Source organism: Lissotriton helveticus, chromosome 3_1 (assembly GCF_964261635.1).
Source record: "Lissotriton helveticus chromosome 3_1, aLisHel1.1, whole genome shotgun sequence".
Classification (NCBI taxonomy): domain Eukaryota; kingdom Metazoa; phylum Chordata; class Amphibia; order Caudata; family Salamandridae; genus Lissotriton; species Lissotriton helveticus.
This window is the reverse complement of record NC_136061.1, coordinates 979786211-979811495: the sequence shown is the minus strand read 5'-3', so window position 1 is coordinate 979811495 and position 25285 is coordinate 979786211. Positions and strand designations below refer to the sequence as shown.

At 43.9% G+C, this 25285-nt stretch overlaps 1 protein-coding gene across 2 annotated transcripts in view; it reads left to right on the top strand.

Moving 5' to 3' along the window:
• Positions 1–25285, top strand: part of DIP2A (DIP2 acetate--CoA ligase A) — a 784944-nt gene that overhangs the window by 430480 nt on the left and 329179 nt on the right. For both annotated transcript variants that reach the window (XM_078681430.1, XM_078681429.1), the window contains 2 exons: positions 18131–18233; positions 19332–19396. In XM_078681430.1, coding sequence (XP_078537556.1) covers positions 18131–18233; positions 19332–19396 — 168 coding nt within the window. The remainder of the gene's footprint in view (positions 1–18130; positions 18234–19331; positions 19397–25285) is intronic.

Sequence of the window (25285 nt, the reverse complement as noted above, 5' to 3'; positions counted from 1 at the left end):
TGTCTCAACAAGCAGGGAGGGACGCGCTCGCTGACACTCTCGCGCAAGTCGCAAAAAATCTGGAACTGGTTGATAATGAACAATGTAGCCCTAAAGGCGGAATACGTTCCAGGTATGGACAATGTGCTCGCAGACTCGTTGAGCAGACAAAAATCATCGTCTCACGAGTGGGAGTTAGACCAGAAGATTCTCAACCAAATCTTCTCGAGATGGGGCACACCACAGATAGATCTCTTCGCTACGAGGATCAACGCCAAATGCCCACACTTCGCAAGTTGGCATCCCCAATCAGGGTCTCTAGGGAATGCATTTTCCATCGCATGTCGCAACGTCTTTGCGTACGCCTTTCCGCCATTTCCGATGCTTCCTAGAGTCCTCAGGAAGATGAAGGTGGAGCCGTGTCCTCTCATTTTAATAGCCCCAACTTGGCCAAGAGCGCATTGGTTCACAGAGCTACACAGTCTATCCCTGGAACAGCCAGTCTGTCTGAGGCAGAGTCCATCTCTACTCACTATGCACAGCCGGCAAATTCAACAGCCGGATCTGAAGTCTCTCAAGTTAGCCGCCTGGCTCCTGAGTTCCGAGAGTTCCAGGATTTAAACATTCCGCAGGATTGTAGAGACATCCTAGCCAAGGCACGAGTAGATAGCACCACCAAAACGTACTCCCTGAAGTGGAAGACGTTTTGTGTTTGGTGTGCAGATCAAGGGATACATCCCTTCTCTTCTTCGCCGGAACAAATCCTGCCTTACCTGTTACATCTGGCGAAGGCAGGCCTAGCCCACTCTTCAATTAAAGTACACTTGGCTGCGATATCCAGTTATAAAAGAACTGCAGCGGGACCTTCCCTTTGGTCAAGCAGATTAATCAAACAATTCTTGAAGGGACTATACAGATCTTTCCCTCCAGTGAGGATGTTGCCACCTACATGGCATCTGAATGTAGTCCTTAATCAACTTATGAAGCATCCATTCGAGCCGGTGCACAGAGCTGACTTGAAATACATCTCTTGGAAAACAGCACTACTTCTTGCGCTCCCTTCCGCAAGGAGAGTGAGTGAGTTGCAGGCACTTTCAATTCAGGATCCCTTTATGCAATTTAAAAATGACAGGGTGATCCTTAGAACCAATCCGCAGTTCATCCCAAAGGTTCCATTGGATTTCCACCTGAATGAGCCTGTGATTTTGCGTTCCTTCTTCCCAAATCCCAGTACAGCAGCGGAGAGGGCATTACATTCTCTGGATCTCAAGCGATGCTTGCAATTTTACATCGACAAGACAAGGGAGTTTAGGAAATCGAATCAGCTTTTTGTGGCCTACAGCAGACCTAGAAAGGGTCTCCCACTTACAAAACAAAGCATCTCACGCTGGATTTCGGCAGCCATCTCCTTCTGTCATGAACAAGCAGGACTGCCTCTGTGATCTAAGGTGCGAGCCCACTCCACGAGAGCTATATCCACTTCTATGGCACTCTTTGCGGGGGTGCCAGTGATTGACATCTGCAGGGCGGCAACATGGAAGTCGCCTCATACCTTCACTAGGCATTATTGCCTGGACACAGAGCTGATGAAGGATGCAGCAGTGGGACAAGCAGTGCTTCACCATCGATTTCATTGAGGTGAGCCTTCTTTCATCCCTCCATCCTTCTGTTATATGCACATTTCTTTGCTGATGGTATTGATTGCATCTATGGGCTGTTACTAGTTGCAGGTTATGTTATTGTCTAATAACTTGCATATACTGTGCTATGCGAAATGTGCTTTCTGTATTGCTTGCTACTCTGATTCAGGCATGTGAATCTATGAAAGACACCTATAATACTGGATAAGAAATGCGTTACTTACCTGTAACTGCAGTTATCCAGTATTGGTGTCTTTTATAGATTCACATGCAACCCTCCCGCCTCCCCTGGAAGGACTCTCCTAATTCTCTCAGTAACACGCCTACTTAGCTTAGTGCGTACAAAAATCTGAGGGACTGAGGCTCCTGCCAGGCAGGTTCTAGAGGGAGGTGACAGCTGATTGGCTCTTTTCTAGAGTTTGGTCCATTTTACAAAAGGACCTAGATATCTTACAAAAGTGAGGCCCTATGGCCTACTGTTCTCTATATGTCTATGGGACATTACCTATTTATGTACCGGGGACTCCCATCTCGACGACGGGGAATGATTCAGGCATGTGAATCTATGAAAGACACCAATACTGGATAACTGCATTTCTTCAAAAACATAAGTGCATAATGCTGGATCAATGCTAAATCAGGGCTACCAAGACCATCTGTCAATCTATTTAAAAAATATAGTCAGAAAATGTGGTACCTTGAAATGTTTTCCTGTTAAGTCCTCTCTTAGGTCTCACATATCTGAGGTCATTGCTTTCATTGGTGAGGGAATTCCAAAGCTTCACACATCAGTGCCTGCTTGTTGCATTGTCCATCTGAACCCACTGGGCCAGGGTAAAGGACAAAACTGGCATGTATAGGTGCCTGATTAAAAACAGTGACTCGCTCCTCTGAAGGCGTATCTCCATCAGTCTGACCTTGGGTCACTGAACTAGACAGATGCTCAGGGTCACCCAAAAATGATCTTTCTTCTGTGGTGTTTGCCTGTGCCCTACAGAAAAGTGCACATAACACACTTTGGGCTGATAAAGACCTGGCTGAAATATCCAGTGATCTGATGTCTAAAACTCTTACACAACATTGTGAACTTAATAGGTAGCAGATTGCTTTTGTGTGATCCTTCCATAGAATTGAAAGCATACTGGTCATTTCTTGAGTATTTAAGTTGCATGATTAGTCTTTTTACTTCACAAGAGCCTACACAGCCTCGGGGCAGGCCCTTATTGATGTATTTCAGGGTGATGAAATAGCTGACCTGTAGCTATAATTTTCCCACTGAGCCATTCCACCCTTTGTCTGCTCTGCAGATAAATGTATCTTGTTCGCTACAGTGACCAAAGTGAAATGCATTGCTTGTTCCAGATGCAAGCAATGCATTTGAGCCCATGCTGGCCATGCACTCTGACTTCTCTAGGCCCCTGCATTCCCTGATGAGGGTCTGAGCCTCCAGTGAAAGACATAGAGTTCCTCATAGAGACATGAAACCAAACAGACTATTAATGAATGCAGTGGCTACCTGGGATTCTGCAGAAAGTTCGCTTTGTAGTGTATATAGCCCTGAAAATCTATCGAAATTTCTAAAATAGTCCGAAGTCATGCTCTTAATAGCTCCTATCAAAGTTCACCTCTTTCATTGGATCCAAGACTGTATTAAAAAACAACTGCCCACTGGAATCAGGTGAGGCTGTTTTCAGATGTCACCACCATGAGCGTTCCGTACATCTACACTGCCATAATCCAATGATCCTTTCACCTGATGAGCCAGCCTCTCTTGCTGTTGAGATAGTCCCAACCTAGTCCTTCCGGTAGACTGTGCCAACTAACATTTCATTTCAAATAAAATCCTCCCAGACTGCCATGCAGACCATATCACCTAATGAAGCCCCCAGAACCCTTTTGATATCATTGTTACTAGTCCCTGGCATTATCCCTAGCAATTTTGAGGGGGTAGGGAAAACACTTCAAGCATACAGCTCAAGATCAACATAAGTACCTTACATTATCGGACTGCTGGACTGCAGTCTATCATTTTTGATTCCGCAGCAGCTCTCTTCATCACCAGACTGGGCTGTAATTGAATAAGAGTAAACGCAGGAAATAGTACTTTTACATAAAGACATTCAAAGCCCCCAATTCTGATTTTGTACACCAAGGGCGTAAACAGTAGACTTTTAATGAAAATAAAACAGTGAAACAAACAAATGAAATATTGGAAATAGGACACATGAAAGTAAATTTATACAAATTGCAATTCATGGCTGAACATTTGAAAAGTTCCAGTGACTCAGGGCCTCATTATTTATAACTGAGTACCAGTCCACCATTTAATTAAGAGAAAGCATTGAGAACCAGAAAATACAACCACTTTGGTCAAAAGCGCCACCTAGGAAACACAAGACAGCCTCCCTGGTCCAACAGTCATACACCTATGGTTTCGGGCTCTGAATACCAGATGTCTGGCCACATGGCATTTTACTTCCTGAGAATATAGTGCTTATGCATGAAGCGAGAGCCTTGTGACAGCCCAGATCGGCCAGAGCGTCCGCAACCACTTCCAAAGCTCAATAAAGCTCTTGTACAAGTCAAAACTCTGGTATACCAAAAGAAGTCATTCAAGACCAATATTAAATCCACAAATCATTATCCCTACAACTTGACTAGGCATGGCCAAAAATTAGAAGGGTATATAGAGTATTAAAGCTGTTTAAGTGCTATAGATAAAACCGCCCTATCTCTGTAATAGAGCTGCAAAGAAAGCGGATAGTCATTGGGTTACTTCTGTCATGCAGTAATGGACTGTGAAGAGAATGTCTGGGATGGGTGCATGCTTTCGTTTAAACCTGCTCTCCATATTTGACGTGGTTTGCATTCATTTTGGTAAAAAGGATTTGCTGCCGAAAGATATATTAATGAAAGGAAAACATATTGCCACAAGGGTGACCCATATATTATGAGCCAGGTTTGCATACAAATTTGCACACTATGTCCAGAGATTTCCACTGTTACTTGTCTGCATAACCACCCCTTTGCTTGCACTGTGGAGTTAGTCGGATTTAAGTCTTACTTTACGCCTCCATTGAATGCATCACTTCAAGGTACTAGATGATTCCAAAGCCTTATTAGTCCTACAAGGTTAACTAAGAACCGTTTCAGAAAATCAAACAAAACTCCTCTTATAAAACTCAGAAAGAGGCTAAGAGTCCTTTTTGTCGCTTGAGAAGACATTATTCAACACTCTACTTTCTGTTTTGTTATGCTCATCCTACTTTGGCAAGTAGTAGGCTAATATTGTAGAGTCTCTTCATCAGATTATGTCTTTGTCCACATATACTGTTTCTGTCCCCATATTACTCTTGTACCAAGAGCTATGCTTTTCACTTTTGATCGTACCCTCTAGTGACTGGTTGCATGTAAATGTAAATGTACAGGAATTTATATAGCGCAAATCACCGAGCGGTTTCTAAGCGCTTGCTTAGGGAACCCGTCCTGGTATTCCCCTGTGAGATCACCCCGGCAGGGTATCCGCAAGGTGAAAGCCAGGCATCCCGCCGCGAGGGGCCGTTGTGGAGATTAAGCAAGCTATTGCCCAGAGTTGCAGAGTGTGAACCCGTGAATCGAGTAGGCACCGGAGCAAGAATTGTCGAGTCCATGGACATTTTTTTTAGGACTCAAGACCCCGCCGAGCCGGGAATTGAACCCTGGTCCCGGGCTGACCTCTGCCTCCAGGTCTGCCTCCTCTAACCAGTGAGCCAAGTGATAGCAAGTTTGTTTTTATATTCATGAACTGTTGCTTGTCATTTCGGTTTGGTAATGTTTGGCCTTCGTAAGAGCTAGCTGAAACTGACTACTCTTTCAGGAGCTAGTCAAACTTGACTCTACTTGCCTCCCATCACTGGTCTTTGACATTGTTCTTTAAATTCATGGAGATAAACTTCAGATGTATACCTTGCTCACATCTGCTCTGAACCCTGTTTTACACTTTGTCGCATTTGTGGCATTTTTGTATCCCGAAAATGTGCATCAAAAGCATACAAGACCCTGAGCTTTGTTTCTGTCACTTCAGTGAACATCTGTTGCTATTTTGTTTCCCTTTGAAATTTCTCTTATGTTTTATTACTCTTCTTTGTCTTTTGATGTAAGTAATAGTGGACACATATCGTTACCTGACTCAAGTAGTTTATCAGTTGGAACAAGATCAGAGTAGGGATTTTCCCTGTGCAGTGGTCATTGCTCCATTTAAAAGTTAGCATGTTGTGCTTAGATCACTTTCGTGGTTCAGTTGTTCAGCTGGCATTGCATCTTGTGGGAGGACAAGCTCCACCAAAATGAGGTGTGTGGTTAAGCGGTTAAGAAGACTGCTCACTTGAAGCCAGTACCTACAGTACCCATGGTGGTGTAACCAGGTTGTGCTACATAATTCATATACTAAATACACATGGTCTTTCATTTCCTTCAAGTAGACTAGTAGTCTGCTAAGATTATTTCTAGCAAATGGGAGTCTGATGGTTTCAGTACATTTTGATTTGTCTGGCTGAATTTTCCTCTTTAGTTGTTTTATTCTTGCTGTATGGTAAATATATTTTTACAGCTGTGGGAGCTCCAGTATAGTTCATTCCATTACAGTACATTTTTCTGTATATGTTATACTCTCCTTGTTCCATTGGTAATGAGCATGACGCGCAAGATCCTTAAATTTGAGATATCTTCTAATTTTCAAAGACTCCTTTATCAAGTAGAGTTCCAAAAGAAGGAATTTTGAATTCAGCTTTTGTCTTTGATCCATGGTAGACGCTTTTCTTAGGGCATTCCTGTTTTTTTATATACTTCATCAACTCTCACACAATCAGGCTTTCGTGTTTGTCATTCAGTTGAACAGTGACTGATTCTCACATGTGTTTGTGTCATTGGACCTTTATGGTGTTCAGCTTGATTGGTACATGGATTGTCCAAGGAGTGACAGTGATTATGTCAAGTTAATACTGTAAGCCTCAAAGGCCAATTTGTCCGTGAAGAAAAAACAGTATTCACCTCTGTTGATGTAGATGATGAGTGAGAATGAATATGAATCTCATTCTAGATTAGCATTTTTTATCAGTTTGGAATAATACAATTACGCTTCATGATGAATGATGCTTCAGCTTGTTTGAAATTCTCCCAGTTTTTTTGTTTTCCCTGTTGGAGTAGACAGATATTTGACAACCGTAAATGGCAAATTTGGTGGAGTGGTTGGCCTGTCTCTTGCAGTTAAGAACATTTCTTACAACTTTTGAGCTCTTTTCCAGGCCAGTTTGTATTTGTGCTGTAACATTTTTAGTTGCAGTCTTAGAACCTTGAAACTACAGATCCTCTGGGTGTTAGTCAGTGTTGAGTTCCAGAGAATAGTGTATGTTTTCCATAGGTTAAGGGTTGATATTATAGTATTCCTAATACTCCACTACTGTAGAGTCTTTCAGGTGTCTTCAAGACTGAAGATAGTCTCTTATTTCTTGTTCCTAGTGTCCAGTTGTGAGGTCTGATTAAGAGCTTTGTGATTTTGAAAGTTCGAAAGTTAATGATGCTCAAGATCTTATTATGATAGCACCACAACTTTCACCGAGAAAAGAAAATGCTGATATCCCCCCTGTAAGAGGGACAGGACGAAAGGGATTGATTCATTGTATCTTGCATAATCATAATTTAGCCTACAGGAGTCAGTACTGTCCCCAGGCATATGCGTGACTAGCAAAGGTTGTGGTATGTATCACACCTGCTGTTTTCAAGTACTACTTTGGGAATGTGAATCCTAGTCATGATTATCAAGTTGTGCCTTGAAGTATGTCCCGAACGTCTGCATTATTTGTATTTTTTGACACTTTTTAGTGGTCCACATTCTCGTGGTTCTATATTCACAAACATTTACCTGCTGCAGGGAATGCAAAGCTGAAGAAAACATGTAAATAATTTTAGTCTTAATGCTAACTCCCTGCACATAAATCAAACCCCTGCGCCCTTGTCTCCTTTTAGCTAGTAAAAAAGAGTCAGTGATGTTTGTCATGAGTTAACTCCTATTTTTAAATTGCAAGGGCTTTCAACCACCATATATAAAGTTCTTTCCACTTCAATATGTGCTCCTCTGCCATGGTGTGATGATTTTGAGGGTCCCAGCATGTAAAAGATAGCCTTTGTCTGTATCTGGATGAAGGCTACCAAACTTCATCTTTCCCAAATGCAGAATCTGGAGGCAAACAAAAATAAAGAAATGCCTTAGTTCACAGTGAATGAACAATTACTCCTCTGTAACGTATGTGAAAAGATTCAGTATCAGTGGTGGTTTGGATACCTTTGGCAAGAGATGGATGATATTGTTTTTCATTTGTTTAAGTTGACTGTTTTATCTTTTTCTATTTAATGTTCAAGAACCATGGGCTTGTAATGTATTAACATTGCATTGTACAGTGGTAATACTGATGTAAAATGTACAAATTCACCAATGTATATGTAAGAGAATGACTCTCCCTATCTAATACTAGCTTTCACACCCCTCATTTACACGTTTCTACATATATTTATATGTGTACATATATATAATGCACCTTTGGTAGGAACAGGAAAAGAAGAATAGATTTATTTTGAAAACGTCTAATATTGGTAAATGAGGGAAAGGAGAATCAGGGCGAGCCTGTTAGAAATAAGCCCTGGGTCTTCCCATTTCATTCATTCTAACTTTCTGCCGTTCGTATTGTTAGACCAATAGAACCATATGATTTTCACAAATCTTATGACTCCTGCTTTGTGTTCCTCCTCTTAACATTGCCCTTCCTACTTTTCTTAAAAACCTTCTTTGTATTTCCTCTTTTTTTATTGTTGCCCCTTCTTGTGCCTTTTTGTGTCACCTTTTATGTCTGTGGCCTCAATTATGATTTTACACCCCCTTCTCAACTTTAAAATTCCCTTTTTAATTTTTCTTTTTTTTTTTAATACTTCTCTGACCTGACCTCTTCTAGTTTATTATGATATAATCCCCCAATTTCTCTGTATGCTTCTCCCCAGCTCCTATGTGGTCTACTCCCCTAGGTCCTCTGTTCTTGATCCCCTGCCTCCTCCTCATTGCTCTGGCACCTCTCTACTGCCCTGATTTCTTGCTGATCTGATCTGCTTCTCCACTCATTTTATTCTTTTCTTATATCGTTTGCTGTTGGTCTGCTTCCTGTGCCCCTTTCTGTCTTTTCTTCCACACTACCCTTCCTGACCTTCTTTTATGAACACCACCATGGTCTTCTCCCCAGAACCCCCTTGATCTTCTCCAATGTGCCCCTTCTTAGTTTTCTCATCTGCGCCCCTCCTTGGTCATCTCCCCCTCACCCCACCTTTGTCATCTCCCCCACACCCCTCCTTTATCATCTCACCCACACCCTTCCTTGGTCTCCTTCCCTAAATCTCCTCCTTGGTCTTCTTCCCCTCACCTGTTATTGGTCTTTTCCCTTTCTTGGACTTTTCCTGATGCCCATACTTGCTCTTGCCCCACACCTATTCTTGCTCTTCTCTCACAACCCTTATGGTTTTGCTTAATACACTTACTAAGACTACTCTCCGTTGTGCCTTTTCCATTGTCTAACCTATGCCCTTTTTCGACTTTTTATGCCCCATCCCGTTTCTTGGCTTACTCTACCCCACACCATTTCTGAGTTTTCTCTCTCACATGCCTTTTCAATCGTTTCTTTCCTTCACTATTCTCGATCAGTTCTACCCTCGCTCCCTTTGCAGGCCTGTTGTCCGCTGTGCACTCTGTTGGTTTGTTTAATCCTGTATCCTTTATCTGTTCTCTCCTTAATCAATCTTTTCTCCATTGCAGTTTTCAACAGGGTGTTTTCCCTGCACCCTGTGTCAGAATACTCCCCCATAGCACTTAGTGTGGTTCTTCTCCGCACTGAGTGTGAGACTGTACTTGGCCATTACAGCACCTTGTGTTGCCTTCTCCCACGCACAGTGCTTCGGCCTTCTTCTGTTCATTACACTACTTCCTAGTCCCCTGTCTCCATCGTGATTCATTTCTGAAAACCATTTGTTCTTCATGGTTATTGCTTGCCTTAGCCTTTCCCTACCCTTTGGCCTTCTACTTCTATGGCTAATGCTTCTTTTCCTCTTTACTTGCTGCTTCATTGATCTTCACCTTAACTTCTCCCTTTGACCTTCACTTTCCCCTTAGCTTCTTCCTATCTGCAGCTCATTTTGTCTCCTACTTCTACCCTTTTTTCTTGGTATTTTCCTGCTGTTCTTCTTAGGTTTCTTTTCTTCTTTGTTGGTTACTTGATCTTTCTTCTTCCTCGCTTCATTTACTCATCGTTGATTTTCTTTTCCTCTCATCCCTTGCCTCTTAATTGATATCTTCCTTTGCATCTCTCCCATTATAGTGTAGCCGTTTGACATTGTAATGCTCTATTTTGCCTTTCCTATCGTTCTTCTAACCAGTTCTGTCTCTTACCAGTTGAATTCCTTCCCCTCACTTTCAATACCTCCCAACGCTTTTTTGATCCAAAATATTGTCATGTCTTCACTACTAAAGGTAATTTGCTCAGTACCTTCTGTCTTTCCATTTCATTCCTCTACTTTCCAATATGTATTTATATATATATATATATATATATATATATATATATATATATATATATATATATAATCGTATTTTGTGATCCCTTCTGCGCATTCATATATTCATATTTTTTCAAGACATTGAGGTCAACTACAGCTCATGCATGCTCATCCAAATATTTCTCTAATGCATTTTCACAAGCTGTATTCATTAGGTCTCTTGATAAATGCTGTTGTCTTCACTTATTTGCTTCACAGATGGCTCAATAGCTTTCCCCTCATAGGGAAGCTACTACAGGCACTCGGTTTGTATCCCTCCCTTTTTGTGCCATTTTATCTGAGTTTGCAGATGATGCACTATACTTCTGGTTCGAGGCATATGGGCTGCAGATGGTACATTTATGAATAGATCGCCATCTGGTGTTGGGCTCGGATGATTGCACTTTGTTTTTCTTCTGGAGAAGTCTTTGTCGTCATAGGTGACTCCTCCTCTCGGTGTTAGTGCGCATGGGCATCGGCTCCATCCTTAGATTGTTTTTTTCCGCCATCGGGTTCGGATGAGGATCGAAGCGCTCCGGACCGACTTCAACAAAGAAGGTTATAACCGGCGCGTATTCCTTTCCAAATCGACGGTATCGTTATCGAACGCGACTTCACTCCATACCGACGCGATTCGAAGGACGACGACTACGGGAAACTCGACGTAGTCCAGCCCGGGGTCCATGGAAAGGACTCCATTCAAAAAATGTCCAACGTGTGGTGCTAAGTTCCCACACAAGGACCTACACGAAGTGTGCAACCTCTGCTTGTCCCCTGAACACGAATCCAGGGACTGTGAGGCCTGTGCAGCGTTCTCGTCAAAGTCGACGATTAGAAACCGTCGAGCCCGAAGACACGAGGTATCGAGAATGCAGTCACAAGCAATCCCGGAGCTGTTCGAGGACCAGCAACCAGAAGAGGAGGAAGAAGAGGCCGACGAGGCGGGGTCAGAAGCGGACGAGTCCGACGTCGAGGAAATCGACGTCCAACAAACCGTGAGTGACGACGTCCCTTTACCGAAAAACAGACCCCGCACGGTGTCGACCCCGCCCTCGAGCCCGGTCAGACAACCGAAAAAAGTTTCCAACGCCCCGCCTTCGAGCCCGGCAACGAAACAGAAACCGAAACACTCGGTTCCCCATCATAGTGGTTCCGGTTCCGATAAACCAACCACATCGACACCGAAGCACCAAGTCAAGGAAAGCTCGAAGTCGAAGCAGTCCATGTCGACACCGAAGCACGCTTCGGCGCCGAAAACACCCTCGACACCGGGGACATCTTCGATACCGAAGAAGTCGGATCCGAACAAAACTTCGGCACCGAAAATACAAATGGACATTTCAAAGAAAAGACACCTTTCGGAACCGAAAACTGCGGTACCGACACAGGAACACGGAACGGATCCTAAACAAAAGACTTTGTTTATTGACCCAAAGACTGGCAAGGTAGTCACAGAGCTACCTAAAAAGAGGAAACATGAACATTTGGACGACAAGGCTCATCCAAAGAAGAGAACAATGGGGACGAATACAACTCCTCCCCCTTCTCCCAAACCTCACACACCATCTCCGCCTATTCCTCACAATAGGCCAGATATTCCTCCCACACGTCCATCTACACCTACAACAGATGGAGAAAGTGACACAGGGGAGGGGGGGACACCCTGGGGATGATGAGGACACAATCCCAGAGGAGGCAGACCCATGGGAGGAGTATAATGTGGGATCAGGTAATGATACCGACCTTGAGTCATATCCCTCAAAACCTTCACCTCCTGATGACAATACTGGGTTTGCACAACTCATTACTAGAGCAGCAACATTTAATAAGGTAGACCTACATACAGAACCTCTAGTACAGGACTTCTTATTAGAGACACTACCTACTGCACAAAGAACATCAGGAACACTACCAATGCTAAAAGGCCTTCTCAGTCATATATCAGAGATATTCAAAGACCCAGTGAGGGCTAGGGTATTGAACCCAAGAATTGATAAAAAATATAGGGCAGCTCCAAAAGACCCAATATACATTAAGGGACAAATTCCTCTAGACTCACTAGTGGTCACAAACGCTCGCAAGAGAGCAAACTCTTTATCTACGGGAGAAGCGCCACCTCCTGACAAGGAGTCTAAACTAATAGATGCCTCTGGCAAGAGAGTAGCATCTCAAGCGGCAAACAGTTGGCGCATAGCTAATACGCAAGCACTACTTGCAAGGTATGACAGAGCGCATTATGATGAGTTAGAAACACTCATCAAACATCTCCCTAAAGAACATCAAAAGAGAGCTGATCAACTTATACAAGAAGGGAAGTTAATTACTAACACTTCAATAAAGTGCGCCCTAGACGCGGCAGAAACTGCGGCAAGGTCGACAAATACAAGCATCATGCTAAGGAGACATGCATGGCTCAGAGTGTCAGGATTCAAACAAGAGGTACAAACCTCGTTACTTAATCAACCTTTTGATGGGAAAACACTTTTTGGCACAGGGACAGATGAGGCCCTAGAAAAAATGAAAAAGGATACAGAAACGGCTAAATCAATGGGAGCATTGCAGCAGCCGACACAAAGAGGTTCCTTTCGTAGATCCACCTATAGAGGAGGATCCAAAAGTACAGGTACAAACCAACAGCAAACCTCTTTTACACCTACATCACCCAGAGGTAATTCTAGAGGTGGATACAGGGGTAACAACAACAAGGGTAGAGGTCGCGGAAACAACAACAACCGCAACTCTCCAACCCCAAAACAGTGACTTCATAGAGCTTCCCCCAGACCATATAACACCGGTAGGGGGACGCCTATCACAGTTCCTACCTGTCTGGGAAAACATCACATCAGACAAGTGGGTAAGACAAATTATCCAACATGGTTATTGCCTAGAACTCACAGCTACCCCACCAAACATCCCCCCCAAACAGCGTCCAATGAAACAAGATCACCTGACACTGTTAAAACAGGAAGTAATATCACTGCTAGAAAAGCATGCCATAGAGAAGGTTCCACAGCACCAACAGGGAACAGGAGTATACTCACTATACTTCCTAATCCCCAAAAAGGACGGGTCTCTAAGGCCAATACTGGACCTAAGACCTCTCAACGCATACATAAATTCGGAACATTTCCACATGGTCACGCTCCAACAAGTACTTCCTTTACTGAAGAAAGGGGACTTTCTTTCTACACTGGATCTAAAAGACGCTTACTTTCATATCCCTATTCACAAAGCCCACAGGAAATACCTCAGGTTTGTGGTAGAAGGACAACATTATCAGTTCAAAGTCCTCCCATTTGGTGTCACGACGGCACCAAGAGTGTTCACAAAATGCCTGGCAGTGGTAGCAGCTCACCTAAGAAGACAACAAATTCATGTCTTCCCATACTTGGACGACTGGCTAATAAAAGCCAGGTCGCAAGAGGAGTGTCTGCAACACACACAAAAGACAATTCAGCTACTACACCAGCTAGGGTTCACGGTGAACTACACAAAGTCACACCTACAACCAAACAAAGTTCAACAATATCTGGGGGCTACCATAGACACAGAAAAAGCCAAAGTGTACCCCAACCCAATAAGAGTCCAAGCAATGCTTACAATCATTCAGAGATTTCAGCCACAACACTCACTAACAGCAAGAGTGTTCATGCAGCTACTAGGCATGATGTCATCCTGCATACTGCTAATACCATATGCAAAACTACAAATGCGTCCACTACAAGAATGCTTAGCGACACAGTGGAATCAGGCTCAAGGACAGATTACGGATCTGGTGTTGGTAGACGACCGCACACACTGCTCTCTGAAGTGGTGGAACACAACAAACATTACCAAGGGGCGGTCGTTCCTAGAGCCAATTCCACAGGTGACAATAACAGCAGACGCATCGCTCACCGGATGGGGAGCACATATGGACAAATACACAGTACAAGGAAGGTGGAGTGTGCAGGAAAAAACACTGCACATCAACTATCTAGAACTACTGGCAGTGTTTCTAGCATTGAAAGCCTTTCAGATACATGTTATCCACAAAGCAGTCCTGATCAGAACAGACAACATGACAGCAATGTATTATATTCAAAAACAGGGGGGGACGCACTCTCTCCAATTATCCAGACTAGCACAGGAGATTTGGAGATGGGCCATTCCTCAAAACATCTATCTGTTAGCCGAACACCTACCAGGAGTTCAAAACCAGATAGCAGACATCTTAAGCAGACAGTCGGAACAAATACACGAATGGGAACTGCACCAACAAATACTGCAGCCATTCTTCCAAAGATGGGGACAACCAGAGATAGACCTATTTGCCACTCATCAGAACGCAAAATGCCAAAGCTTCGCGTCCAGGTACCCACATCACCTGTCGCAGGGCAATGCGTTATGGATAAATTGGTCCAACAAATTTGCATACGCTTTTCCCCCTCTCCCACTAATCCCATTAGTGGTCAGGAAACTGCAACAACATTCAATGACCATGATACTAGTAGCACCCACGTGGGCAAGACAGCCGTGGTTCACCACGCTCCTGCAACTCTCACAAGTGCCACATCAAAAGCTACGAATTCTACCCATGCACCTTACACAGAACCATGGAGAGATAATGCACCCAGATCCAACTCAATTGAACTTAGCGATCTGGCTCCTGAAATCCTAGAATTTGGGTACTTAGATCTCCCCCCAAATTGCATGGAAATAATTAAACAAGCGAGACGTCCAACCACCAGAGCATGCTATGCAGCTAAGTGGAAGAGGTTTGCTATACACTGCACTAATAACAATATCAACCCTCTAGACGTATCAACAAGGGAGATTATTTGCTACTTGTTACACTTACAGCAATGTAATCTAGCGTACACATCTATCAGAGTACATCTAGCAGCTATAGCAGCATACCTACAAAACAGGCAGCGCATATCACTGTTCAGAGTACCAGCGATAAAAGCATTTATGGAAGGTCTTAAAAGAGTCATTCCACCAAGATTACCACCTGCCCCAGTCTGGAACCTCAACGTAGTACTCACCAGACTAATGGGGCCACCCTTCGAACCTATGCATAGGTGCGAAATACAATTCCTTACATGGAAGGTGGCATTCCTTATAGCCATTACCTCACTCAGAAGAGTAAGCGAGTTACAGGCATTAACAATACAAGAACCATTCCTACAGATACACCAGAATAAAGTGGTTCTTAGAACAAACCCAAAGTTCTTGCCTGAAGTAATTTCAGCATTCCACATCAATCAGCCAGTGGAATTACCAGTCTTCTTTCCAAAGCCACAGACGGTGGCAGAAAGGGCTCTACATACACTAGATGTTAAAAGAGCCATTTCATACTACATAGAAAGAACACAAGGCTTCAGGAAAACTAAACAACTATTTGTAGCATTTTCCCCAACACATAAGGGCAATCCTATCTCTAAAGCAGGCATCGCAAGATGGATTGTAAGATGCATACAAATATGTTACATTAAAGCAAAGAGAACATTAACTGTTACTCCTAGAGCTCATTCCACAAGAAAACTAGGAGCATCTATGGCATTCTTAGGGAACATTCCCCTAGATGACATATGTAGAGCAGCAACTTGGTCTACACCACATACATTCACAAAGCACTACTGTGTTGATGTACAGGCTGCACAACAAGCCAGAGTGGGCCAAGCTGTATTAAAAACTCTATTTCAGACAGTTGCGACAGACACTGGTGACCACCGCTAGGGAGGTAACTGCTGTACAATCTATTCATAAATGTACCATCTGCAGCCCATATGCCTCGAACGGAATATGCTACTTACCAGTATGCATCTGTTCTTGGCATAGAGGGCTGCAGAGTGGTACATGCCCTCCCTGCCTCCCCGGAAACCTGTGTCTGTCCCAACATTATCTTATTTAGATACATTTACATGGGCATATCTTTATGTACTACACTACACTACTCCATCTAACCCTACTATGGCAAAACAATCTAAGGATGGAGCCGATGCCCATGCGCACTAACACCGAGAGGAGGAGTCACCTATGACGACAAAGACTTCTCCAGAAGAAAAACAAAGTGCAATCATCCGAGCCCAACACCAGATGGCGATCTATTCATAAATGTACCACTCTGCAGCCCTCTATGCCAAGAACAGATGCATACTGGTAAGTAGCATATTCCTGCTTTGACATAGCTTATTCTTTGTGTGTACACACCACCCCTATCAAAATTCATGTCTTGATATTTTGTTTTACCCAAGTCTCCCCAAAAACGAGTGCCAACTTTTCAAGACATGTCAGCCTTTTGTTCTGAGATGGAAGATCTGTCTCTTAAATGCTGATTGAAACCACAGTATTAGAAGATTTGACAATCGGTTTATCACAAGAAATGTTTAGTGTCCCACTATCTCAAAAGTAGATGGGTAAAAATAATTGAATTATAGTCTAAGATCCACACAATCTTGAAGCTAGAAGTATATCCTGTTAAAACTTTGAATTCTGCAGGTAAAATGTTAGCATCGAAATTAGCTTGTAGCACTACTCGTGTTGCTCACTTGGAGAGTCCATGTAGTGACTCTTGCCCACTGCGTATGCTGCTGCTAGAGTCACTACTATTACCCAAAGAAAGAGACTCATAAACTCCTATCGAGCTTTTCTGCTGCTAAATAGCAATAGTGAGCCTGCAGAATAATGGATGTACATAGCTTATTCAGCTGTAGCGAGTGAAGAGGACGACCATGGATTCAGTCAGGCGCTGAACCATCTGCACCAAGTCCATCTTGTGTTCAACCTTAAGCCATGGTGGAAAAAAGTTTCATTATTGGCAGCCTGGTAGCAAAGTTCAGGTAATGCCTTTGGTGCACATGCCAACCTGCTCATTTTTGTGTATAGCCCATGCCTCAGATAAGAAGTAGTCTCTTTTAAAAGTGGGGTTATGTCCGATAATGTGGCCGGGTAGGACAATATTCAAGTAGAAAAAAGAAGAGGACCCGGTCACTGATTTTTCTTCTGCTATCTTTTTTATTTAGAGCAGAGTCATACACTAAGGTATTTAATCCTTAGATATGTATTTTTATTTTAAATAGATGAAAAAGAAAGATTGCATCAATTTACATAATTCTGACAGTCCGAAGATTTACTCACTGTCCTACACACAGACACATATATTTACAAGTGACTACAAACATACATTACTATAAAAAACAGAAAAAATTAAACAATTGTTATAAATGTTTAATTTTTCTGTTTTTTATAGTAATGTATGTTTGTAGTCACTTGTAAATATATGTGTCTGTGTGTAGGACAGTGAGTAAATCTTCGGACTGTCAGAATTATGTAAATTGATGCAATCTTTCTTTTTCATCTATTTAAAATAAAAATACATATCTAAGGATTAAATACCTTAGTGTATGACTCTGCTCTAAATAAAAAAAGATAGCAGAAGAAAAATCAGTGACCGGGTCCTCTTCTTTTTTCTACTCAGATAAGAAGTAGGACATCACATTCTTCTTCAAGAGCACAATGTGAGCAGTAGGCACTGTATGCAATCTTGAGCAGGTTAGTAATCCATTGTATCTGTATTAACCTCAACTAGTCCCAAAGTCATGATAATGGATTAAAAGGAAGTGAAGTCATTGTGCTTTCTACTATCCCAACAATCTTATTTGTGCTACAGGCCAGTGTCACTCCTCCTTACTGCTGAGTTTTTTGTTCTGCCCACATTCTTTGTCGCCTCTCCTCAACCACAAATATTTGCATGTCCTTGGAGTCCATTGAAAAACCTCTTACATTGTTTTGTCTCGTTTAATGTTACTGTGGGTAGCTCTATCCGGTTCTGCTGTAAGATTAAGAAGGGCTTGATATATAAAAGTTATGTTTGGAAAGTTGCCTGTTTTCTTCATGTATTTCTCTTTCCTTGCTTGCAGTATAAGACGAGTAAAGAAGGCAGCACCGTTGGTATCACCGTGTCCCATGCTTCCATGCTGGCACACTGCCACGCCCTAACTCAGGCATGTGGATATTCTGAAGGTATGTGATATTTCTATTGTTCAGGAAACCCTAGAATGGTAGATTACATTTGTCTAAAGTAACAGGAATCCTTTGCTATTTTAGGGGAAGGGTGGGGGACTGATGATTCATTACTATTTTTGCTGTTTGGGGGAAGGTCATAACCAGAGAGCTAGTGGCAACAGAGTATATGTGAGACTCTGAGAAACTAACTGGCTTCTTTGAAGCGGGAGAGGCCAGCATATGTGCTATATATAAAGGAACAACTCTCTTATGAGAATATGTGGCATTGTCCTAAAGGAAGTAGTATTAGCCCTAACTTTGGGTGAGGGAGGTTGGGTTGGAGATAAGTGTGTTGAAAATACTGTACCCCTGTTAAGAAAATGTGACAAAATAATGTTCACAACAATCTGCCAAGAATTGATGTGAATTGGGACATTTATAGTTTTGAAGGGCACCCGCCTTACCTTTTGAGAAGTATTTCCAAAGCATTACAACAGATTTCTAAAATGGGAAGGAATCTCCTCTGGCAAGACAGGGTTCTGCAACCTAGATAAGAAGGATTAGTGTTTCTGTTCTTTTTTTTTTTTTTTTAAACAGATTTTATTAGTTGCATGACAGAAATACATCGCGGAATTCTCTGAGCACCAGAGACAATCACTAGAGCAAATGATCAATAATACAGCATGCAAACATTTTCATAGGCGGTGAATCAGGAGAAGAGTGTAATCAAAGAAATGTCCAATAGTACCAGAAACCCCTCCGCCCTCGTCCACCCACCCTCAACTCCTCCCCCCCACCCCCCAAGTGTTTCTGTTCTTTTGTTATGTAACCACTAACTCTGGCATATGTGAAGTTCCACTCTGGCCGGGAAGGGTAGAAACTACCCATTTCCGATTAGAGACTTTGCAACTCTGTATAGCAGGCACATATGTATTGTGTGGTCAAACTCTGACTCACAGTTGCTGTGACTGAGTGAGACATTGCTTTAGAGAAAGGTTTACTTGTAGTTTGCGGGGCCACAGCTTTGATGTGGCATTAAGCGTCTGGACAGAACATTTTATACTATTAATGTGCATATTTTGTTCAGCCCTGTAGTTCAAGTTTCTCTGCTTTCAGCTGAAACATTAACGAACGTTCTGGACTTCAAGAGAGATGCTGGTCTTTGGCATGGTGTCTTAACCGTAAGTATTCAACAGCATGTGCCAGTGCAAATGAATGACTGTTGTGTCCCTTGATGCACCACATTATCAGTGGATGAGGTAGTGTGATGAGCTTGGAGCAATTGTATTTTCTTGTATCAATATTGCGTCTGTAGTATGAAATTCTCAGGACAGAGCCCTGCATCACGTTTAGGTATTTGGGGCATTCCTTGCAGCTAGTCATTTGGAAGTGGATGGTTTTTCTGAGAGGGAGAGGTCTGCAGCATCCAATCTATTTACTGTAAATACAAATTATAAGCACAAATTGTGTATCTAAAATATGTTCAGAAACCCACGACTGCGTAATTCAGTTTACTGTGCTACTTTCCATAGTGAACTGGGATTTCCTTGTTCGTGTTATCTGTAGGAAGATGTAGCATTTAGCTTCTGATAACATAAACCTGCCTCTAAATTTGACTAATGCAAAATTTCTCCTCTCTACCCTGTTTCATGATATGTATGTTTGTAAGAGAAGGTCTCCCAATTGTAGGATTAATGCCACTTCCCTGGTCTCTAATTAAGCTTGCAAAACATAGTGGACATTGCTTTTTATGGGCTGAAAATATGAACTTCATGATGTTTCCTAATCCAGCCTGAACATATCCAGCAAATTAGTAGATGCCATCAATTCCTCAAATAACTGCCTGTGGTAGACTTTCCCACCTCGTAAACTGGAGCATATGATTAGTATGAGAGGAGAAACCCATAGTGAAACAAATTACTCACTCCTATACGCACTGAGCTGTAAACCGAAAGCAGATACATGTTGTTTATAACCTTCAGCGGTTAGAAAATTGAGATTACACATTTCACTCACTTTTGATGCTGTTGAGGTTGTGGTTAGTAGTGCGACTATGCATGCCTAGATGCTTAATCCCAAGGAGTATCAATTTTGTACAATATCCCCAGATTTCAGTCTGTAGCTAAAAAATACATTTCCCATTAAAGTACCGACTGACACTCGAGAGACCACACATGCTTGATTAGTGTATCATACGTCACTTGAAGTGGTGACTTCTACCTTACCAAAGGTTTTGCCATTGTTCCTGAAATTAGCTTCTTTTAGGCACAAGAAGCTCAAATGTCCCCGATTCTTTGTTATTTGCAGTAAATTGGTATTCTGTTTCACTTGATGACGCTAATTTGTGGGCTGTGCAATCAATGCACATGTGTACTTAAGTAGTCCTTAGGATTGCTGCATTTGTGTGTGGGAGTCTGCCCCACCTCTGTCTTGCAAATAGTTTAGAACTTATGTCCTGGTAAGTTCAGGCTGTCAGTTGTCTTGAGGAGTATTGGTGTCAGCAGCTACTCTGCTATATTGCCGAAGATGGAGGCTAAAAATCCTTACTTGGCTTAGTCTCTTATAGACTGTCGATTTTGAGAAGAATAATGAACGAGTAAGCACAGGTCACACTCCGCAGTCATACCAGCTTCCAGGAATCTAGTGCCACTTTAGGGTGGATTTGTCTCTTCCCTCCTATACTTGACTGACTGCAAAGTTACCCACATGCTAAGTCAGTACCCATCCTTCACTTTCTGCACGCACCTCTGTCAGTATCTTTGCTACCTTCGTGTACCATTACTGCCCAGCTGGACGAGTTTAGACCGCCACCTCCTGGTTGCAGCTCCCTTTAGTTGCTGCTGACAGTCTCTATTACTGCAGTTCATCCGTGCCCTTGCAAGGCCACATAAGAGTGCATAGTTGGAGTTTTCTTATTTGGTACAAGATTTATGTTACAATTTTACCACCCTACCTCTCACATATACCTTTTTTTGAAGTAGGCATAGTACTTCCAGTCTGCTTTTAGACAGACTGTCCCCAAACATGAAGGGTTCCTAATGGTGGTTCCTGTCCATCTTAATGTAATTTCACCATACATGAAAACACTGTGAGGTGTATTATCTCTTCTTTCTCTATGTGAATTGTAGAAGTTCTCTAGAGGTATGGAGTTGTCAATTGTCAGGCATTTCTCACTCTCAATCATACATTTTTACTTTTTGCTCAGAGATTCACAGATGTGTTGAAGCATTAATCATTAAGTTATGCTTTTGGTGTACCTTTTTTTTATGAGAACAAGCATTGACTGCTGTTCTACTCCATGCTGTTTCTGTTGCTTGGAGCCCAGGAAGGCCCATTCCATCTGAAATGGTGCTTCAATCTCTACTACTCATTTCTTCCCATTCCCCTGGAGTTGTCTTCTGTAGACGCTGTGTCAGGACCAGGGATGGCAAGTTGTCACCACAGACAAGCTATGTAGGAAGCTGGGTTTCTGTTGGAGTAACCCCCCACTTTTTGTCAAACTACTGAGGTACTTTGACTCTATGTGCCCTTAGTCCCTACCAAACAGGTTCCCAGGGCCTGTGTTATTTCCCAAAGGTGTACATTGTACCCCCAATTGGCACCTCTGGCCACATGCCAGTCTCTGTAAAAGGTACCATGGGTGCCAAGGGCACTGTGGCCAGGGAAGGCCTCTAAGGGCTTGCACACTTATTGTGCCACCCTTAGAGGCCCTGAACCTTTACACACACGCACTGCTATTGCAGGCTGCGTGTTTTGGTGAAGAACAAAGTAAAGAGTCAACATGGCACACATCCCGTGTGCCATGCCTACAACCCACTGCACTGGCATACATCAGCCACCCCGCTAGCTGGGTGCCCTTTACCAGTGGTGAGAGTACAGGTGCATGAGCCCTGTACCCCTACAGTGTCTAAGCCAATTCTTAGTCATTGTAAGTGCAGTAAGAGTATATGGTGCTGGGAGTTTGTCATTACGAACTCTACAGCACCGTAATGGCTTTACTGAAAGCTTAGAAGTTTGGTATCAAACTTCACAGCACATTAAACCCATACGGTTGCCAGTGTGGGATTTAATAAAACATGCACACAGAGGGCACAGAGGGCATCTTAGAGATGCCCCCTGAAAAACGACCTAACACTAGTGTCCAGGCTGAGTGGCTGCTCGCCAGCTGCCACCACCAGACATGTTTCTGGACCAGAGCCTGCTGCACTCATGGGTCTGAAACAATGCACATCCTTGGACGAGGTGCCATGCTTCCTCCCTCAGGATGGGCGCGGTCCACAAAGGGGAAGATTCAAAGGCTTGCCACTTTTGTGAACTTCTCCAGGTCCTTTGCTGCTTCCAGCAACTGGCCCCCACTGGTTCTAACTCCCACTTTCGACGGGAGAATCGGCGGGAAACCCAAGTGAGGAAAGGAGGTGTGCCCGCCTTTGCCAACTCACCCCTCAGGTGGGGAGGCTAGGTGACGCACAACTCTAAGTTCCCGCTATCTTTCAGATGGGGGGGGACCCAGCCAACCAGAGTGAGGCATATGCCCCCATCCCACTGGAGGGTGGCATAATATGGGGTGTACCCACCTCAAGGAAGGTACTCATTGGTCCCAACCTTTACTTACCTGTAATGTCCCTAAGTCTAGTATTTAGGGGCACCCTTGAACCTTGCCTCCTCAGACAAGAATCGACTAAGAAGAAAAGAAGGAGGACCGAGGAAGCCGTGCCAAAACTAAGAAGAGGAGGACGCCCACTGACTTGGCCCCAGCCCTCCGGCCGGTCCCCACCTCGAACCTGCAGAAGCGAAACTCCGTTATGTCCTGCAGCCAGCAACCTCAAGAACCCTGAGGATCTGCCCTGCCTTCCACAGAAAAGACTCCGTCTCCCGTGAGCACCGGATTTGCTCACCAACAGACTCTGGCTCTTCCAAATCCACAAATCCGTGCCACTCTGCGCCTGTTGCCCACAGCCCGAGTTCGAGGGGCCCAACACCATGAGGAGGTCTCCCCGGCGATTCTGACTCGAGATCTGGTGATCTCTGACCTTTTCTCGAATGTCCCAGCAACGCCTGCAGCCTTTTTCTGGAGGGTCCCCCGACCACGACAGGAGCTGATAATGAAAACCTGACGCCTAAAGACACACCTGCACCCGAAGTCCCACGGCCTTGGGTGGCCCAACCGACGGTGTTCCAGCATCCCCAGGCATCCCAACTTACCTCTCCAACCGGTGGTCACATCCAGAAGATCTTAGTTACCGAGCCTGCCGTCTTTGTTGAAACCAGAGAATATCCCATTGAAATCAACAGGGCACCCAGCCCCCAACCAGCACCCTGCACCCAGACACCCCAGCGTCGCTGCAGGTGCACTTTGTGTGCTAAACAGGATCTCCCTTTGCCCTGAGCCTAACACCAGGAGCTTTGATCCCACAACCCAGTGGCCTGCTTGCTAGCAGCCGCCAACCGAGGCCCCCTTGGCTAACATATGGCCTCAGCACTCTGCACCTGGCCACCTTAGTGCCGCTGAGGTTGCTTTTAGAATGCATCCTTGACCCTGGGGGGACTCTTGTTCAAACCCCAAAGACGGAGTACTTACCTGGTAAGCGACAACTTAATTTCTCTCCATAGGAATGCATTGAATGTTTTTCCTTGAAAAATGTGCTAAGTGTGGAGTTGATTTGTATGAAAACCTGAAAAACTACAACTGTACAAAACTGATTTTGCTTACCCTTTCTCTAGAAATGTCCCTGTGTGATTTTTATTTTTTTTATTTCTTTATTGCAAGTTTCTTGACATACTTTACAACTGAAAATAGTTACATCACATGTACCACTCCATACAGTGAGCAAGACATTCCCCGGTCTGGGGTTAATGAATCAATACGAGTGTCCACTGAAGCGTCCATTAAACCTTCAATCAGCGAAAGCATCATCAACATGTATCACGTTGGTAATTTAATAACTTGTAAACAAACTCCCCCCATACTTAACCATCCCCGCCCACACCAAGTCCACCCATCCTAAGGCCTAGTGAGCAGACATTCAGGTCGGGTATCCTCCCGCCTCACCTGTTGTCTGTGGGACTCTGTTCCATCCGGACTATCTCCCATGGCCGTCGCCTGTGTAGAGCTGGGGGCGACCCCGTCTATCTCCTGGACCATTAACCCCCATGCCTGTAACACCTCCTGGGGTTTAGCGTCCCTCCTAGTACTACGCATGTGCCCCATCTCCGCCAGTGCCCATTTCTTCAGATCCGCTTTCCAGCGTGCTGGTAGTGGCCTCTGCTGGGTCAACAAGTGGATTGCTATTCGTCGTCTGGCCGTCACCAGTCCTAATACTAGGAATTTTCTACTGGTTTTGCGTTTGGGGTCTCGGGGGGGGGGGAGTCAGTCCCAGGATACAGGTGCGTACCTCCAGAGCCACTCTCCAACCTGTGATCCTGGGCAGGTCCTCTAGGGTTGTTACCCAGAATCCCTGGATCGTCGGACAGGACCATACCATAAGTGTGAAATCTGCCGAGTCATAGTGGCATCTGGGACAACAGGAGGCCCGCGAACTGTCAATGGTGTGTAAGCGTTTGGGAGATAGATACGTCATGTGGATCATATTGTATTGGATCTGCTTAATTCTATTGGAGACTCCCACCTTTCGGATTCCCTCATGAATCTTCTCCCAGTCCCATGGTGTTATCTCCTGTTGGCTCACGTCCTGCCATCTAGTCTCCACCCTAAGAGGTGCACCTTTCCTGTCATCCCTAAGAGCCCTTTACAGATGCGTGATCAGCTTCCGCCCGCCCGCCATGGTAATCAACGTGACCAGGATATGTGTGTGCTCTGGGGCGTCCGGGAACGTAGGCCATAGCTGCCGTGCCATTGCTGCTATCTTGGCGTACTGTAGGAATTGCCCTGGGCCTAACTCAAAGGATTCCACTGCTTCCTGGTACGTAATGAACCGCTGTTCTGGGTAGAGATCCATCAGCATAAGACAGCCTCCTGCCTTCCATTTGTCTACGGACATTACGCGTTCCATACACGCGAAAGGTGGCATCAACCAAAAATCCGCCTCCGGAGCGAAGGGTTTCACTTTGAT